The 20,139-nt window shown below is 36.5% G+C and overlaps 1 protein-coding gene across 2 annotated transcripts in view; it reads left to right on the plus strand.

Moving 5' to 3' along the window:
- Positions 1 to 20,139, plus strand: part of LOC130448789 (sushi, von Willebrand factor type A, EGF and pentraxin domain-containing protein 1) — a 61,714-nt gene that overhangs the window by 15,597 nt on the left and 25,978 nt on the right. For both annotated transcript variants that reach the window (XM_056786299.1, XM_056786300.1), the window contains exons 5-19: positions 4,920 to 5,107; positions 5,164 to 6,093; positions 6,270 to 6,608; positions 6,673 to 7,035; positions 7,107 to 7,289; positions 7,355 to 7,734; positions 10,302 to 11,046; positions 11,110 to 11,291; positions 11,344 to 12,229; positions 14,785 to 15,039; positions 15,452 to 15,904; positions 15,981 to 16,451; positions 16,516 to 16,926; positions 18,793 to 19,223; positions 19,288 to 19,753. In XM_056786299.1, the coding sequence (XP_056642277.1) occupies positions 4,920 to 5,107; positions 5,164 to 6,093; positions 6,270 to 6,608; positions 6,673 to 7,035; positions 7,107 to 7,289; positions 7,355 to 7,734; positions 10,302 to 11,046; positions 11,110 to 11,291; positions 11,344 to 12,229; positions 14,785 to 15,039; positions 15,452 to 15,904; positions 15,981 to 16,451; positions 16,516 to 16,926; positions 18,793 to 19,223; positions 19,288 to 19,753 (6,683 nt within the window). The remainder of the gene's footprint in view (positions 1 to 4,919; positions 5,108 to 5,163; positions 6,094 to 6,269; positions 6,609 to 6,672; positions 7,036 to 7,106; positions 7,290 to 7,354; positions 7,735 to 10,301; positions 11,047 to 11,109; positions 11,292 to 11,343; positions 12,230 to 14,784; positions 15,040 to 15,451; positions 15,905 to 15,980; positions 16,452 to 16,515; positions 16,927 to 18,792; positions 19,224 to 19,287; positions 19,754 to 20,139) is intronic.

The following is a 20,139-nucleotide window of genomic DNA, read 5'->3' on the forward strand; positions in this document are numbered from 1 at the left end:
TCGAAAACAAAAATTTTCACACTGAACTTTGTTTCAAAATTAGCCATCATCTGATTGTCAGCTGATCTGATGACTGCGTTCATTTTCTACACTGAGGGTATAGAATGGATTGAAGATCGAAATCAGCTGATTTTGACAGTCCGCCATTTTGTTACAATAATCGAATTGTGAACAATATATTTTGAAATATAAGGTTTTTGATAAAAATTAACGAATTTTGAAATTAATTGAAATATTTTTGAGTATATAATTAATTAGTCATTCAAGAAAAGCTTTCACAATATTTCGAAATTAGTTTAACAATCGTATTGCATATCAAAACCGCCATGGTACGTTTTAGATAAAAAAATTTTTTCGTCTAGTAAAATGTCATAAATATGCAGGTGAAATATCTATACTTTCTCATAATCGTTGGAGTGTGATGACCCTGTAGATTTCTAAATACTAAATCTCAACTTATTTCTTATTGATGTCGATAAAGGTCAATAGGTTGGAAATCACTGACCGAATATTTATGCATATAATCTCAATATAAGTTGAAAATTCAGGTTTTTCATTCGGTTCATCGTATTATTTAATCCAAAAGTTATAACCAATTAAAACGTTTTTAACCTTAACCTTCATCGGGATTAACATTTTTTTTGATATCCATTAACTAATAAATACTCCGAATCAATTAATTCCCGAACAAAAAGTAATTTAATCATACAGGGTGTTTGAAAAAAAGTTGATTCCGTTTCTATGACAGATTTTACCGCAACTAAAATATTTGAGGTTAGGTTAGACATTTTTTACGATTTTACCGCAACTACTGGCAACATTGCATTGATATTTAATCATACAGGGTGTTTGAAAAAAGTTGATTCCGTCTCTATGACAGATTTTACCGCAACTAAAATATTTGAGGTTAGGTTAGACGTTTTTTACGATTTTACCGCAACTACTGGCAATATTGCATTGATATTTAATCATACAGGGTGTTTGAAAAAAAGTTGATTCAGATTTTACCGCAACTAAAATATTTGAGGTTAGATTAGACATTTTATACGATTTTACCGTAACTACTGGCAATATTTCATTGATATTTAATCATACAGGGTGTTTGAAAAAAAGTTGATTCCGTCTCTATGACAGATTTTACCGCAACTAAAATATTTGAGGTTAGGCTAGACATTTTTTACGATTTTACCGCAACTACTGGCAACATTGCATTGATATTTAATCATACAGGGTGTTTGAAAAAAAGTTGATTCAGATTTTACCGCAACTAAAATATTTGAGGTTAGGTTAGACATTTTTTACGATTTTACCGCAACTACAGGCAACTTTGCATTGATATTTAATCATACAGGGTGTTTGAAAAAAGTTGATTCCGTCTCTATGACAGATTTTACCGCAACTAAAATATTTGAGGTTAGGTTAGACGTTTTTTACGATTTTACCGCAACTACTGGCAATATTGCATTCATATTTAATCATACAGGGTGTTTGGAAAAAAGTTGATTCCGTCTCTATGACAGATTTTACCGCAACTAAAATATTTGAGGTTAGGTTAGACGTTTTTTACGATTTTACCGCAACTACTGGCAATATTGCATTCATATTAAATTATACAGGGTGTTTAAAAAAAAGTTGATTCCGTCTCTATGACAGATTTTACCGCAACTAAAATATTTGAGGTTAGGTTAGACATTTTTTACGATTTTACCGCAACTACTGGCGATATTGCATTGATATTTAATCATACAGGGTGTTTGAAAAAAAATTGATTCCGTTTCTATGACAGATTTTACCGCAACTAAAATATTTGAGGTTAGGTTAGACATTTTTTACGATTTTACCGCAACTACTGGCAACATTGCATTGATATTTAATCATACAGGGTGTTTGAAAAAAAGTTGCTTCCGTCTCTATGACAGATTTTACCGCAACTAAAATATTTGAAGTTAGGTAAGACATTTTTTACGATTTTACCGCAACTACTGGCAACATTGCATTGATATTTAATCATACAGGGTGTTTGAAAAAAAGTTGATTCCGTCTCTATGACAGATTTTACCGCAACTAAAATATTTGAGGTTAGGTTAGACATTTTTTACGATTTTACCGCAACTACTGGCAACATTACATTGATATTTAATCATACAGGGTGTTTGAAAAAAAGTTGATTCCGTCTCTATGACAGATTTTACCGCAACTAAAATATTTGAGGTTAGGTTAGACATTTTTTACGATTTTACCGCAACTACTGGCAACATTGCATTGATATTTAATCATACAGGGTGTTTGAAAAAAAGTTGCTTCCGTCTCTATGACAGATTTTACCGCAACTAAAATATTTGAGGTTAGGTTAAACATTTTTTTACGATTTTACCGCAACTACTGGCGATATTGCATTGATATTTAATCATACAGGGTGTTTGAAAAAAAGTTGATTCCGTCTCTATGACAGATTTTACCGCAACTAAAATATTTGAGGTTAGGTTAGACATTTTTTACGATTTTACCGCAACTACTGGCGATATTGCATTGATATTTAATCATACAGGGTGTTTGAAAAAAAGTTGATTCTGTCTCTATGACAGATTTTACCGCAACTAAAATATTTGAGGTTAGGCTAGACATTTTTTACGATTTTACCGCAACTACTGGCGATATTGCATTGATATTTAATCATACAGGGTGTTTGAAAAAAAGTTGATTCTGTCTCTATGACAGATTTTACCGCAACTAAAATATTTGAAGTTAGGTAAGACATTTTTTACGATTTTACCGCAACTACTGGCAACATTGCATTGATATTTAATTATACAGGGTGTTTGAAAAAAAGTTGATTCCGTCTCAATGACAGATTTTACCGCAACTAAAATATTTGAGGTTAGGTTAGACATTTTTTACGATTTTACCGCAACTACTGGCGATATTGCATTGATATTTAATCATACAGGGTGTTTGAAAAAAAGTTGATTCTGTCTCTATGACAGATTTTACCGCAACTAAAATATTTGAGGTTAGGCTAGACATTTTTTACGATTTTACCGCAACTACTGGCGATATTGCATTGATATTTAATCATACAGGGTGTTTGAAAAAAAGTTGATTCTGTCTCAATGACAGATTTTACCGCAACTAAAATATTTGAGGTTAGGCTAGACATTTTTTACGATTTTACCGCAACTACTGGCGATATTGCATTGATATTTAATCATACAGGGTGTTTGAAAAAAAGTTGCTTCCGTCTCTATGACAGATTTTACCGCAACTAAAATATTTGAGGTTAGGCTAGACATTTTTTACGATTTTACCGCAACTACTGGCGATATTGCATTGATATTTAATCATACAGGGTGTTTGAAAAAAAGTTGATTCTGTCTCAATGACAGATTTTACCGCAACTAAAATATTTGAGGTTAGGCTAGACATTTTTTACGATTTTACCGCAACTACTGGCGATATTGCATTGATATTTAATCATACAGGGTGTTTGAAAAAAAGTTGCTTCCGTCTCTATGACAGATTTTACCGCAACTAAAATATTTGAGGTTAGGTTAGACATTTTTTACGATTTTACCGCAACTACTGGCAACATTGCATTGATATTTAATCATACAGGGTGTTTGAAAAAAAATTGATTCCGTCTCTATGACAGATTTTACCGCAACTACAGGCAATATTGCATTGATATTTAATTATACAGGGTGTTTGAAAAAAAATTGATTCCGTCTCTATGACAGATTTTACCGCAACTAAAATATTTGAGGTTAGGTTAAACATTTTTTACGATTTTACCGCAACTGTTGGCAATGTTGCATTGATATTTTATATGTTTTGGAAGCTGATACATCCAATGAATTTGTTTTTATTCAACGCCTTTTATCTCGAATACGGATGGCGTTACGAAAATTTGTTTTAAGAGCAAATCCCACTTTTTTTTCGAAACACCCCGTATACTAGATTATTATTATTATTAATAGATTGTGTCAATAGCTATGAACACATCAATAATTGAACTATAAATTTGAATATATTCAATAAATTGATGTGAAGTAAGTTTTATAAAATATTCATTTCGTACCCACATCGTATATAAATTACTATGTAAACACATATCGCGGTTCTGGTTGTCAAATAGAAAGTTATTGGAAAAGAAATTCTTTAGGTAAATGTGTAAGTAGGTGCGTTTTGGGTTAATTAAAATCCATCTACATATACACAACACTAATTTCATGAAACCTGGAGAAATAATTTGTTTTAAAACTCAAATTCCAATTAAATCATTAAAGGCAACCTACGATAATGATTTAGATTATTTTGGAATATTTTTGTCACGAATTTTGTTATGAATCAAATTCCCAAAACGACTTCATTTCACTTGGCAAGTGATTGTGCATTTTTTGCATTGTAAAGTATCGAGCCCTTAACTAATTCTGAACGTGCAGTAGTTGGATATTTTTTTTAGTGCAAATATTCAAAGATTCTACCAAAACTCTTCAAAATATTCCAAAAATGTGAACAATTTGAAAAAGTTAGGTTAAGATCCTCCGTTTTATGTTGAACTGAAGTGACGTTTAAACCGAAGTTAGTAAACGCCATCTATGAAACGTATCTGTAATTTAAACCGACGTTTTGGGTTTCAACATCACTTTTAGAGAACCCATCCTACTGTAATATTAATAAACCTCGACTGGGTGACGGAACAAAAATGGTTGTGAAAAGGGTGAGGTAACAATAGTAAAGGGGAAATATAAAGGAGTGGATGTCTTGATCTCGCCCATATCGATGATTCCAATGGATTTACGTACGACTGGCTTTTGCAATAACCATAAATAAATCGCAAGGCTTTTTTTTGTTTGAAGTTTATTATATACAAAAAGCTTATTTAGATATTTGGAATTCAGTGGAAATATTTTTGATTCCAGATATGGCAGTGAATTATTGGCAATAGAATCTTATAGTGAAAACAATTTGACGTCAACGATAGCGACGTCTTCGGTGCCATTAGAAAGGCGAGGTGCTATACATTATTGGTTAGGTTTAGCTTCATTAGACGATCTAAGAACAAATACGCTCGAATCTGCAGCCGGAACGTTAGTTTCACAATACTCAGGTAAATTTTCGTGAAAATCGTTAAAAACTAGTGGTAAAAATCAAATTTTCTTGTAGGATTCTGGTCATCTAGTCAACCAAATCCGGAATCCGGGGAATGCGTAGACGTTACATTGACGGACGAATCGCAGTCATGGGAATTAACAACTTGCGAAAGTCTTCTACCTTTTATGTGCAGGACACGCGCGTGTCCTACGTCGTCTTTCCACTGTTCGAACGGACTGTGCATTAACGAAAAATTCCGATGCGATAAACAAGACGATTGCGGAGACGGTTCCGATGAAATAGACTGCGCCACAAATTGCAATTTTTATCTGGCCAGTAGTGGAGATGTCGTCGAAAGTCCTTACTACCCTCACAAGTACGCCCCTCTGACGAATTGTAAATGGACCCTCGAAGGACCTCAAGGGCACAATATTCTTTTGCAATTCCAAGAATTCGAAACTGAAAAAACTTTCGATACCGTACAGATTTTAGCGGGAGGTCGAACCGAGGATACATCGGTGAATCTGGCTACTCTTTCGGGGAAACAAGATTTAACCAACAGATCATTCGTTTCCGGTTCCAATTTTATGATTATTAAATTCAGTACTGACGCTTCGGTGGAGAGGAAAGGGTTTAGAGCTTCTTGGAAAACCGAACCTCAATCTTGTGGTGGTACTTTACGCGCGACGCCACAAGGACAAGTACTCACATCTCCAGGGTATCCGGAACAATATCCCGGTGGATTGGAATGTTTATATCTCATTCAATCGCAGGGAGGGAAAATTATAACTTTGGAAGTGGATGATTTAGATCTGGATGAAAATCGGGATTTTATTTTGGTTAGAGACGGAGATTCGCCAAAGAGTAAACCGATAGCTAGATTGACGGGAAAATGGGAGAACAATCAACACGTCATCATGTCTACCAACAATCAACTGTATATTTATTTCAGGACGCGACTTGGTGATTCGAAAAGAGGATTCAGAATTAGATATACTCAAGGTAAAATTCATTGACATACTATTTTTTCTCTATTTTATGATGTTCGCCAACAATTTGGAGGTTTTTCTTTTTTCATCGATTCCCAAAATGGTCCAAGTGAACCTCGGGGGACGTCAGTTTTATATGGTCTTTCCGTTGTTGGGATAACCAGCAGTTTTATGGAAATATAATTTCAGGTTGTAAAGCAACGATTGTAGCTCGAAATGGAACCATCAAATCTCCCGCTTTCGGTCTCTCCAACTACCCCAGTAACCAAGAATGTCTCTACAAAATCAGGAACCCAGGGAATCAACCTCTATCTTTAAATTTCCCAAGTTTCGATGTCGACAAATCCGATTACGTTCAAGTATACGATGGATCTACAACTAGTGGATTGCGACTCCATTCGGGAAACGGATTTACCTCGGCATCTAAACCGAAAATAACATTAACAGCTTCCAGTGGCGAAATGTTGGTTAGATTCGTAACGGACGCTCTGCATAGCAGCCAAGGTTGGGAAGCTGTATTTTCAGCAGGTATATAAAAGATTCCACCATTAAAAAAAAAGAAAAGAAATTTTCCACTTTTTCGAATTTTTAGATTGTCCTCCTCTACAACCGGGTATTGGAGCGTTAGCCTCTAGTAGAGACACAGCTTTCGGTACAGTAATCACTTTCAGTTGTCCGACGGGACAAGAATTCGCGACTGGTCGTAATCGCATTACGACTCAATGTCTTCCGGGTGGTAATTGGTCGATCAGTTACATTCCTAAATGCCAAGAAGTGTACTGCGGACCCGTCCCTCAAATCGATAACGGCTTCTCCATCGGTTCGACGAATGTCACTTATAGAGGTCAAGCCATGTATCAATGTTACGCTGGATTCGCTTTTCCCACGGGACAAGCCATAGAAAGAATATCCTGTCTATCGGATGGGCGTTGGGAGAAGAATCCCAATTGTTTAGGTGAGTACAATATGAAGTGTATTTCGAAAAATCAGCATCCTAGTACCGCAACATTTTTCCGAAATTTCCAGCTTCGCAATGCGCAGCTTTACCGGAAGTACCTCACGCTAATGTCACCATATTGAACGGCTTGGGTCGCTCATACGGTACCATAGTAAGGTACGAATGCGAACCCGGATACATACGAAGTGGTCCACCGGTTATTTTGTGTATGAGTAACGGTACTTGGTCCGGAGACGTACCCATATGTTCCAGTAAGTTGCGCTAGCACCGGAGTATTTGTTGGAAATATATAATAAAAATTATATATATATTACAGGAGCTAAATGTCCCAAATTTCCCGAAATTCCCAACGGTTTCATCACTGACACTTCCAGAAATTATTATTACAACGACGAAGCGCGCGTACAATGTTTCAAAGGCTACAAATTAATCGGCAACAGCGTGCTGAGATGCGGCGACAATCAAATGTTCAACAATCCTCCGAGATGCGAAGACATCAACGAATGTATAAGTAGCCAGTGCGACGTGGCGTCTACAGAATGTGTCAACGTACCGGGATCTTTCCATTGCAAATGCAGGAAGGGTTTCGAAACGACTCAAGAATGTAGACCGGTAGGAGATTTGGGGTTGGTGAATAATGGTATTCCGGATGAATCGATTACCGTTTCTAGCAGCGAACCCGGATACGATAAATCAGTAAGTTTACTAAAATTTAAAATTTTTGTGCGGCTCCCACTATTAACACTTCACCACACTGAACTTCTGCCTTGCAACAATTCTAGAACATTGTAGAAACTTTCTAAAGAACTCGAACAATAGTTCAATAAAACAGTTACCCAAAAATGGGTTTCTTTTACGTGGTTTTCAATTTTTGTTTGTTTTCTCTCTCGCGCCTTTTGCACAGTTTTCTCTCCTCGCGCCTTCTGCACAGTTTTCGTTCCTCGCGCCTTTTGCACAGTTTTCTCTCTCGCGCCTTTTGTACAGTTTTCCCTCATCGTTCGTTATCATCTACAGTTTTCTCTCTCGCGCCTTTTGTACAACAGTTTTACCTCATCGTTCGTTATCATCTACAGTTTTCTTTCCTCGCGCCTTTTGCACAGTTTTCTTTCCTCGCCCCTTTTGCACAGTTTTCTTTCCTCGCGCCTTTTGCACAGTTTTCTCTCTCGCGCCTTTTGTACAGTTTTCCCTCATCGTTCGTTATCATCTACAGTTTTCTCTCTCGCGCCTTTTGTACAACAGTTTTACCTCATCGTTCGTTATCATCTACAGTTTTCTTTCCTCGCGCCTTTTGCACAGTTTTCTTTCCTCGCCCCTTTTGCACAGTTTTCTTTCCTCGCGCCTTTTGCACAGTTTTCTTTCCTCGCGCCTTTTGCACAGTTTTCTTTCCTCGCCCCTTTTGCACAGTTTTCTTTCCTCGCGCCTTTTGCACAGTTTTCTTTCCTCGCGCCTTTTGTACAGTTTTCTTTCCTCGCCCCTTTTGCACAGTTTTCTTTCCTCGCACCTTTCGCACAGTTTTCTTTCCTCGCGCCTTTTGCACAGTTTTCGTTCCTCGCGCCTTTTGCACAATTTTCTCTCTCGCGCCTTTTGTACAGTTTTCCCTCATCGTTCGTTATCATCTACAGTTTTCTCTCTCGCGCCTTTTGTACAACAGTTTTTCCTCATCGTTCGTTATCATCTACAGTTTTCTTTCCTCGCGCCTTTTGCACAGTTTTCTTTCCTCCCGCCTTTTGCACAGTTTTCTTTCCTCGCCCCTTTTGCACAGTTTTCTTTCCTCGCACCTTTTGCACAGTTTTCTTTCCTCGCGCCTTTTGCACAGTTTTCTTTCCTCGCGCCTTTTGCACAGTTTTCTTTCCTCGCCCCTTTAGCACAGTTTTCTTTCCTCGCGCCTTTTGTACAGTTTTCTTTCCTCGCACCTTTTGCACAGTTTTCTTTCCTCGCGCCTTTTGCACAGTTTTCTTTCCTCGCCCCTTTTGCACAGTTTTCTTTCCTCGCCCCTTTTGCACAGTTTTCTTTCCTCGCGCCTTTTGCACAGTTTTCTTTCCTCGCCCCTTTTGCACAGTTTTCTTTCCTCGCGCCTTTTGCACAGTTTTCTTTCCTCGCGCCTTTTGTACAGTTTTCTTTCCTCGCCCCTTTTGCACAGTTTTCTTTCCTCGCACCTTTCGCACAGTTTTCTTTCCTCGCGCCTTTTGCACAGTTTTCGTTCCTCGCGCCTTTTGCACAATTTTCTCTCTCGCGCCTTTTGTACAGTTTTCCCTCATCGTTCGTTATCATCTACAGTTTTCTCTCTCGCGCCTTTTGTACAACAGTTTTTCCTCATCGTTCGTTATCATCTACAGTTTTCTTTCCTCGCGCCTTTTGCACAGTTTTCTTTCCTCCCGCCTTTTGCACAGTTTTCTTTCCTCGCCCCTTTTGCACAGTTTTCTTTCCTCGCACCTTTTGCACAGTTTTCTTTCCTCGCGCCTTTTGCACAGTTTTCTTTCCTCGCGCCTTTTGCACAGTTTTCTTTCCTCGCCCCTTTAGCACAGTTTTCTTTCCTCGCCCCTTTAGCACAGTTTTCTTTCCTCGCGCCTTTTGCACAGTTTTCTTTCCTCGCGCCTTTTGCACAGTTTTCTTTCCTCCCGCCTTTTGCACAGTTTTCTTTCCTCGCCCCTTTTGCACAGTTTTCTTTCCTCGCACCTTTTGCACAGTTTTCTTTCCTCGCGCCTTTTGCACAGTTTTCTTTCCTCGCGCCTTTTGCACAGTTTTCTTTCCTCGCCCCTTTAGCACAGTTTTCTTTCCTCGCCCCTTTAGCACAGTTTTCTTTCCTCGCGCCTTTTGCACAGTTTTCTTTCCTCGCGCCTTTTGCACAGTTTTCTTTCCTCCCGCCTTTTGCACAGTTTTCTTTCCTCGCCCCTTTTGCACAATTTTCTTTCCTCGCGCCTTTTGCACAGTTTTCTCTCCTCGCCCCTTTTGTACAGTTTTCTATCCTCGCGTGTATCGTTTCCTTTTTCATGGTACTCATTGAGCGTTTTATATCAATTTAACTCTTGTACGAGACTCATGGAATTATCGCGAAACACTTTTTATCACTTTTCTCTAAGAATCAATCGCCAAAACGTCTAAAATTCGATTAGGACACGTTGCTTGAGATTTTCCTTTCATCGCTAATACAATATGTACTGTGACACAACGGGATTACGACATTATGTGGCAAAAGTTTCTTTGTTTACTCGTAAAATCTGGTACTCCGTCGACGGAATTTTAAAAAACTTTCTACATTCTAGATGGTGCGTTTGAACGGAGCTGGTTGGTGCGGTAACACAATAGAAGGTGGTTCCAATTGGGTGTTGATCGATTTGAAAGCGCCGACGGTGATTAGAGGTTTCCGGACGATGGCCGTACAAAGATTAGACGGAAGTACCGCTTTCACATCGGCGGTTAGGATACAATATACGGACGATCTAACCGATGTGTTCAAGGATTACAGAAACCCGGATGGTTTAGCCGTTGAATTCACCATCGAAAAACCGACGTTATCTATATTAAATTTACCGGTACCGATCGAAGCGCAATATATCAAATTCAAAATTCAAGATTATTCGTTAGCGCCGTGTTTAAGGATCGAAGTTATGGGTTGTACGAGATTGGAATGTTCGGATATAAACGAATGCGCCGTAAATAACGGCGGTTGTCAACAGAAATGCGTCAATAGCGCCGGCGATTATTCTTGTGGATGTAACGTCGGATACGAACTGTATACCCAAAACGGAACGGCGTCGTTTTTCATCGAAAAATCCGAAAACGGACGACGGGACGGCGACATTTATCAAATTAACAAATCCTGCGTACCCGTCATGTGTCCGCCTCTAATTTCGCCGGAAAACGGCGTTATACTAACGACGAAAGACAAATACCATTTCGGGGATTTGGTGAAATTCCAATGCGATTTCGGTTACGTCATGACCGGATCCACTTCGTTGTTATGCACTTCGTCGGGTGTTTGGAACGGAACTGTACCAGAATGTAAATGTAAGTACAATCCCCCTAACCCTCCGAATTAATTTTTAATTACTTGTTATTTTATTATTGCAGACGCTCAATGTGTATCTTTACTTGACAATAAAAATGAGGGTTTGAAAATTTTACGTAACGACGAAGACAGCGTCTTGGTACCGTTTAGAGACAACGTCACCATCAATTGCAACTCGAACGGTAGACAACTACGAGGTTCGTCTACATCCGGTTTCAGACAATGCGTTTACGACCCAAAACCAGTAAGTTTCCAACAACAAATATCTCGCCACGTACTCTAAGCAACTTTTCCAGGGTTTTCCAGATTATTGGTTGAGCGGAGATCTACCTTCCTGTCCGAGAGTCGATTGCGGTCCACCGCCATCGAGCCCCGGAGCGGAATACGGACAATACGTCGATACCAAATACCAATCGTCATTTTTCTTCGGTTGTCAAAACACTTTCAAACTAGCAGGTCAAAGTAGTAAACACGATAACGTCGTTAGATGCCAAGCGAACGGCGTTTGGGATTTCGGCGATCTTCGATGCGAAGGTCCGGTGTGTCAAGATCCAGGTAGACCGAGCGACGGTTACCAAATAGCCAGAAGCTACGAACAAGGATCGGAAATATTCTTCGGTTGCAATAAACCCGGATACATTTTGATAAATCCACGACCGATCACGTGCGTAAGGGATCCGGAATGTAAAGTGGTACGACCTTTGGGTATAGCCTCCGGTAGAATCCCCGATTCCGCCATTAACGCCACCAGCGAACGCCCCAATTACGAAGCGAGAAACGTCAGATTAAATTCCGTTACGGGATGGTGCGGTAAACAAGAAGCTTTCACGTACGTCAGCGTCGATTTGGGAAAAGTATACAGAGTGAAAGCGATTTTAGTTAAAGGAGTCGTAACTAACGATATAGTCGGTAGACCGACGGAAATCAGGTTCTTCTATAAACAAGCCGATAACGAAAATTACGTCGTGTATTTTCCCAATTTTAATTTGACCATGAGAGATCCGGGAAATTACGGCGAATTAGCGATGATATCTTTACCCAAATACGTCCAAGCGAGATTTGTCATTTTGGGAATTGTTAGTTATATGGAGAACGCTTGTTTGAAGTTCGAATTGATGGGTTGCGATGAACCGGAAAAGGAACCTTTGTTAGGATACGATTACGGATATTCTCCTTGCGTTGGTAAGTTAATAATATTTCATATAATCGTCTAAACTTTCATGGTATCATCACTCTGGATTTCTTCTGTTCTGTACGATATACCAAGAAATTTTCATTCGATACACACCAAATTTAATGAATCATTGCACGAAGTATTTGGGATTGGAACCTCTGGAAGGTAACAATACTAATTGATTTACTGGCACCACCTTAAAGATCTACGTCATATATTGGTTTTATCAGTCTTATAAAGATCAGAAGTCTAATGCTCTGGACTCGACGTAGCAGAATTTGCACGTTGTATTATCTGCTAAAACTACCGTCTTCATGTGTTCATTGAAGCTGTAATGACCTGTTATTATTCGTATATTTGTCTAGGTTGGTACATTCAACGAATCCTCCCTGATTTATGTGTATCTCAATCCTCGTAGATTGTCCAGTAACTGATTTGTCACTATCTACCTTCTTTAACAGTGCTACAAAAAGATTCTAGATTCTATGAAGTTACAGGATCCTTGATTTCGTGGCTTTAGTTCCAGAAGAGTTTTCTCTTTCCAGTTCAGCTTCGGATCCAGGGGTATTATTGATAGTAACTGATGGCTATCGGTTCTTTCTCAAACTTCACTTGCAAATGTTCCTGTTAAGTATTTCCTGTCGTAGCTACCCAAATTGAGCTCATTTATCTATTGTTCTCCATTTCTATCTGTCCTGCATTTTCCATTCAGATTCCTAGACTTTTCAAAACTTTTTTTGGCAATTTTTTCTTGTTAGCTTTTCATTATTAACTATCACATTATTAATGGCACCAGAACTATACCCTGTGGTACCCCAATGTTGATCTGGAAAGTGTCTGAGGCTGCTCAATTAACTCTGGTCATGAATTGTCTGCTTGTTAAGTAAAACTTGTAATATGGAAGGTAATGTTTTATTTTGAAAAGGTGGAGGCCTTCCTGTCAAAGAAATACTTTTTTTTTGAAGGATCTGTTGATCGTATGGCATGATGCAACCATGTCTCATTTTGTTAGCTATGGTATAGTTTTATGAAAAACGTTTATTTGAATAATTTATTAATTATCATTTATTAATTTTCAAAAATAATTAAAAAGATAACAAAAGTCTTTAATTTTATTGTTTTTTTTTTGGTAAATTTTAAATGAAAAATTTCTCAAATTCATTTTTCTGTTGCTCTTTTATAGTACAAAATATGAGGATTCAAATTATTTTTCAAAATGCATGCATAATTTTTTATATCAAATAACTTAAAAAATTGGAGAAAAAATAATTAAAAACCATCCCAAGAATCACTTTTTGAATAATATATCAAAAACATAAAAAAAGTTTCTGAAAACTGAGAGGATTCAATTTTTTTACAAAAACACTTTTGATATAATAGAAAAAGAATTATTTGTATTAAACAGTAAAAAATTTATAGTTCTGCCATATTAAAAAAAAACGAAATGATAATTTTTCATAATTTTAAAATCATATTTACAAAATATTGATATCAGTAATCTCCTTTTTATTAATTTGATTAAAAGTTTAAGACATTTACAAAAAGGTTCAGGTTCTTACTATCGTAAGAATATTTAAAACAAATTTTATAAAATTTTGATTCATAAAAACATTTGAACAATTATATTTATGTTTAAAATAAATTATTGAATGTATTACATTCCAAAGATTATTCCTCAGACTTGTAGAATGTAAAAATTAATGAAAAATAAGTTTTTTTCATTTACTATGGTTTTTTCATTATTATTATACCCGAATGTGTTGAAATTTTTGCATCATATACACGATAAAATTAATTTTATTAATCATTTTGACCCTACCACTATTTGTTTAGATTTCTTTTCATATCTTATCAAGATTAAAAAAACATATATTTGTAATTTATAATTATAAAATATATGTTTTTTAGTAAAAATTCCAATTTCTTTATTTTTGATATATTATTTTTTACTCCTAATCGAAAATTACAAGATATTCAATAACATCTTCTTGATATGAGACAAAAATTTCAAAATGGCTGCTAACGCCATTGCATTAAATGAAACGATATAACTTAATGTATAAACCCTTACCATTGAAACAATTTGGATTAAAACAATTTAATTTTCACAAAGAACACACACATTATCACATCTCTTTATAACTTTCACCATATTCCACAAAAATAATAATTAAAAACGAACAATTTCAAACTTATTTCACTACATACTCCATAAATATAAAAACTCGTCAATATCCATCAAATATGACCGCCCAACTGAAATCAATACACAGAACTTTGAAAAGCCGAAGATAACGAATTTTGTCGATAATTCTCGAACACGCACTGATATTAACATAATCATACTGGCAACGTTGCTATAGTTGCGTTCGTTTTATTTACTACCATATTGAGAGTAAATTCGAGTGTTGCCATATTTAACAAAAAATTTTATGTTTACATTCTTTTTATCTACGCTTTTAATATAATATACAACTGTCGTTAATATCTTCCTTATTTGTAGTATTAAATATCCCCATAATAATTTAAACGATATAGTTTCTCACTGTTCAAAATTTTCAAGATAACGAAACTCCGGTGTTCCAAAATTGTCCACAACAACCGATAGTTATTCAAAAAGACGCTAACGGAGGTTTACTTCCAATAAATTTTACGGAACCGACTGCCGTCGATAATTCCGGTAGTATAGCTAGATTAGAAGTAAAGCCGGCAACGTTCAAAACACCAATGTATGTATTCGATGATATGGTGGCGAAATACGTCGCCTACGATTATGATGGTAACGTAGCCATCTGCGAAATCAACATCACTGTACCAGGTTAGTCAAAAATAAGTATATATTATTTTTTTATAACTAACATTATTTATTTTTAGTATTGAGTTTATCATTATTTTTTTATCGTATCTAGTATTTTCGCCTCTTCTTATTCCTATGTGTTTTATCTGCCTAATTTGGAACTATAACACGCTAATTTGGCGTTTTCGAGGCATTTATCGAAATCCTGAGTATCGGAAAGTAGTATTTTAACGAAATAGAAAAATAATTTTTTTCTGTTGGAAAAAAAACCGAACCGGAAGTGAACCAAATTAATTATTGAAAGTATTAATTTCCGGAATTTGGATAAATGGATTCTACGATTCCGAAAACGATAAACTAACGTGATTATGATCCTAAAACGTGCAGAATTCATATTCCGATTATATTTTTTTTCGTTAAACGACATTTTCAGATAACACCCCACCTCAATTGAGTTGTCCTCAAAGTTACGTAGTAGAATTGGTGGATAAACAAGATAGCTACGCGATTAATTTCAACGAAACCCGTAGAAGACTGAACGCAACAGACGCCTCCGGAGAAGTTCACATAACGTTCGTACCCGATAAAGCAACAATACCTATCGGAGATTTCCAGAACGTCACCGTAATAGCCGCCGATAAATATGGCAACAAAGCCTCGTGTCATTTCCAAGTTTCCGTACAAGCCACGCCTTGCGTCGATTGGGAGTTGAAACCGCCAGTAAACGGGGCTTTAAATTGTTTACCTGGCGATAAAGGGCTACAATGTATCGGTACTTGCAATCCGGGCTTTAGATTCACCGACGGTGATCCCGTTAAAACTTTCTCTTGTGAAAATAACAGCCCATGGAAACCGAGTTCCGTTATACCGGATTGCGTATCAGAGAGTAAGTATATTTTTTACTATTAATTCTTTTTATTTTTAACTATTTTTTATTTAAAAAAAAAAAAAAAAACTTTTAGATACGCAACAAGCAGATTATCATTTCACGGCGTCACTGAACTACAGAGCTAACGGCGCTGTTGCCACGTCTTGTTTGAATCAATACACTGATCTCGTTTCGCAATATTATAAAAATCTAAACGCGATTTTATCGGAAAAATGTTCGGCGGTAAACGTGAAAATGAACGTAACTTTCATTAAAGCTAAAGCTATTTTAATAGAAGAAAATCTAGTTAAAATCGATTATATCTTAGATATAATTCCGTTGTATAAACAACCGCAAATTTACGATCTATGCGGTAGTACTTTAAATCTGATGTTCGATTTATCGGTACCTTACGCTAACGCCGTTGTGGAACCGCTACTAAACGTTGCAGCAATAGGAAATCAATGCCCCCCTTTGAAAGCACTAAAATCCACCAACGAAAGAGGTTTCACTTGCAACGTTGGAGAAGTACTAAATATGGACACCAATGACGTACCGAGATGTCGTAAGTTTATTTTCTCCCCCTCCCCAAAACCTATAATCGAATAATAATTTCCGTTGTGTTCCAGTTCATTGCCCCGCCGGTACTTTCGCCGGAGAAAGACAAAAAGAATGTACCAATTGTCCCAAAGGGTACTATCAAAATCGAGATAGGCAAGGTGCGTGTAGTAGGTGTCCTCAAGGTACTTACACGCGCGAAGAAGGTTCCAAAAGCGTTCGCGATTGTATACCGGTTTGTGGTTACGGTACTTACTCGCCTACGGGTTTGGTACCGTGTCTGGAATGTCCAAGGAATAGTTTTACCAGCGAACCACCAACGGGCGGTTTCAAAGATTGTCAAGCTTGTCCGGCGAATACTTTTACTTATCAACCGGCTGCCACTGGGAAAGAAAAATGTCGACCGAAATGTAGTCCCGGGTTTTATTCGCCCACGGGACTCGCTCCTTGTACGATGTGTCCAAAGAATTTCTATCAAGCCGGTAAGTACTATAAAAAACCTAACCTAACCTAGTAATTATTTAAATTTAGTCATTATTGGAATAGATATCATATTATCAAAACTACTTTCCATTCTCTAGCATCAACAATGCCGCGCATTTTATGGCTTCTTGCGTGATAACGGTGTTGCCAATAACACGGTAATCGCGGTGATTTTAACACTTTTTTAATTGTTTTTAAAGACATAAATTCTTTATTTTGATAATATAAAATTTTTAACAAAATACCAGGGAATAATTGAAATTTCACTTGAGACCTATTTCGATATTTATTTAATTATTTCTGAAACGAGACAACACTGTCTACGAGTTTTATTTCTTGTAAACATCTAGCACTTTTTAGTTCGAATACAGTGTTGCCAATAACGCGGCAATCACCATAAATATTTCGTTTGACAATATAAAATTCGTATGTTACCATTTTTTAAAAAAAAACGAGGGAATAAATGAATTTTCACTTGATAAAAAATAAGTTTCAAAAAACATGTAAAACATTAACGTTTCGACCTATTTCGATCTTTAATAAAATTATCAATTGTAGTTTCCATTCTCTAGCAACAAAATTGCAGTATACTCGAGTCACGTGACTGTCTATTACATAGTTTTATCTCCTAAAACAATCTAATGGCTTCAAGAGTAATTACAGTGTTGCCAATAACACGGTTGTCGCGGTGTTTTTAAGACTTTTTGAACTGCTTTTAAGAATATACATTTTTCATTCGACAATATAAAATTCCTAGGTTAAATTATTTTTCTTACAAAATACGAGGGATATAAAATTTCACTTGATAAATTGTCTTGATTTTGGGACCTTTTTGATAGAAGATTAGTTTAAAACACTGGTGAAAAATTGCCCTATTTCAAAATATTTTGACCTAAAATCAAAAAAATGTATCCAGAAAAACATATAAAAAGGTCTAAGAAGTAAAAAAATTAAATATAAATATGTTTTTTTTTATTTTTATTGAGTCATATGACCAATTTTCATTTTTTTAGTTTATATGATTGGCAACACTGTTCGATGCGTAAGTAACATAAATTGAAGCACTACGGTCATAATTTCTTCGATAACGTATTATGATGACTTTGTATCCAAATTGGCTCCAATAGATGAAGAAATTATATTTTTCATATATTAATACACAAATGATGCTAATTTATCTAAAACAAAACTTTATTATTCTTATCAAGAAATCATGTTATCAAAACTACTTTCCATTCTCTAGCATTAAATTTATGGCGCGTACTAGAGTCACGTGATAATACAACTTGTCAACGAGTTTTATCTTCCAAAACATGATGCTTCAACTGCGAATACAGTGTTGCCAATAACACGGCAATCTCCGTGTTTTTAAGACTGTTTTTAAAAACATAAATTTTTCGTTTAGCGTTATAAAATTCATATGTTACGAGGGAAAAAAATAAAATTTCACTTGATAAATCGTCTTAATTGTGATAGAAAATTAGTTTCAAAAACAGATAAAAAATTGACGATTCGACCTATTTCGGATTTTATCAAAATATTTTGACCTAAAATCAAAAAAAAAATTAACCAGAGTAAGAAAAATAAGTGAAATGAAAAAATAATTTTTTTAGATTTTTATTGAGACATATTCATTTTTTAGTTTATATGTTTGGCAGCCCTGTTCGATACGTCAGTAACATGAATTTAAATAGCAACGGTCATAATTTCTTCGTATTATGATGACAACGTTGCCGAACTGTCTCCAATGCAGACAAAACTTAGTATTTCCCTAATATAAATTATGACTTATAGGAGGTCGATAAATGGATTGTATGATCTCGAAAACGCTAAACAAACGTGTTTATAATACATTTTCGATATAGTTGCAGGACAGACGATATGTAGTGAATGTCCCAGTAACATGAAAACCGAAGGTCCCGGCGCAACGGGTCGAGACGAATGCCGTCCTGTCCAATGTAAAGAAAACGCCTGTCAACACGGCGGACTTTGTATCCCGATGGGACACAATGTGCACTGTTTCTGTCCGGCCGGTTTCACCGGAAGACGATGCGAAATCGACATCGACGAATGTACATCTCAGCCGTGCTACAACGGAGGTTCCTGCATCGACTTACCTCAAGGTTATAAATGCCAATGCCCTCCCGGATATTCCGGTATCAATTGCCAAGAAGAAAGATCGGATTGTTCCAACGATACCTGTCCGGCTAGAGCCATGTGCAAAGACGAACCTGGTTACAAGAACTACACGTGTCTTTGTCGATCCGGTTACACGGGAATCGACTGCGATGTCACGGTGTGTTGACCAAGTGTTGGAAAAAAAAAATTTCATTGGATACATAAATTTTTTTCGATTTCAGATCGATCCTTGTACGGCGAACGGAAACCCTTGCAACAACGGAGCCACGTGTTTGGCCCTACAACAAGGTAGATTCATGTGCGGATGTCTGCCCGGCTGGGAAGGGCAATTGTGCGAAATAAACATCGACGATTGCGCCGAAAAACCTTGTCTGCTAGGATCGAATTGTACCGATTTGGTGAACGATTTCAGTTGCACGTGCCCGGCCGGTTTTACGGGAAAGAGATGTCAAGAGAAAATAAATATGTGCGGTCGTAATCCTTGTAAAAACGGCGTTTGCGTCGATAGATTATTCGATTACGAGTGTATTTGTAATCCTGGATGGACGGGAGATCTGTGCGATTCGAATATCAACGATTGTCAGCCGAATCCTTGCGAAAACGGGGGACATTGTATCGATGGAATAGACGATTTCAAATGTACGTGTGAACCCGGCTTTACCGGTAAAAAATGTCAACATACCTTAGGTAAGATATAAATTAATTATTTAATTTATCATTCACGTTTTGATACTTTTTGTTTTGCCCTCGTAGTATCATCGAATCAAAATTTATATCGATTTCTCACCACCTATAAAAGTTTCTATAAATAAATATTTTTTATTCATGTTCTATAATTTTTTTGGCATCTCGCTGATATTCACACGTATTTTTATTATATTTTCAACAGATTTTACTATTTTACACAAATTTTGTTCGAAATCATGTTTCGAATAATAATTATTATAAAAATCTAAATCATTTCATCATTATTCGAACTGGTATTATATTATCAATACTTTTTTCCATTGTCTAACGTACTTATGAGTCACGTGACACTTCGACGAGGTCATTTTTACCAACAGCTGATCGGT

Source organism: Diorhabda sublineata, chromosome 9 (genome assembly GCF_026230105.1).
Source record: "Diorhabda sublineata isolate icDioSubl1.1 chromosome 9, icDioSubl1.1, whole genome shotgun sequence".
NCBI lineage: Eukaryota > Metazoa > Arthropoda > Insecta > Coleoptera > Chrysomelidae > Diorhabda > Diorhabda sublineata.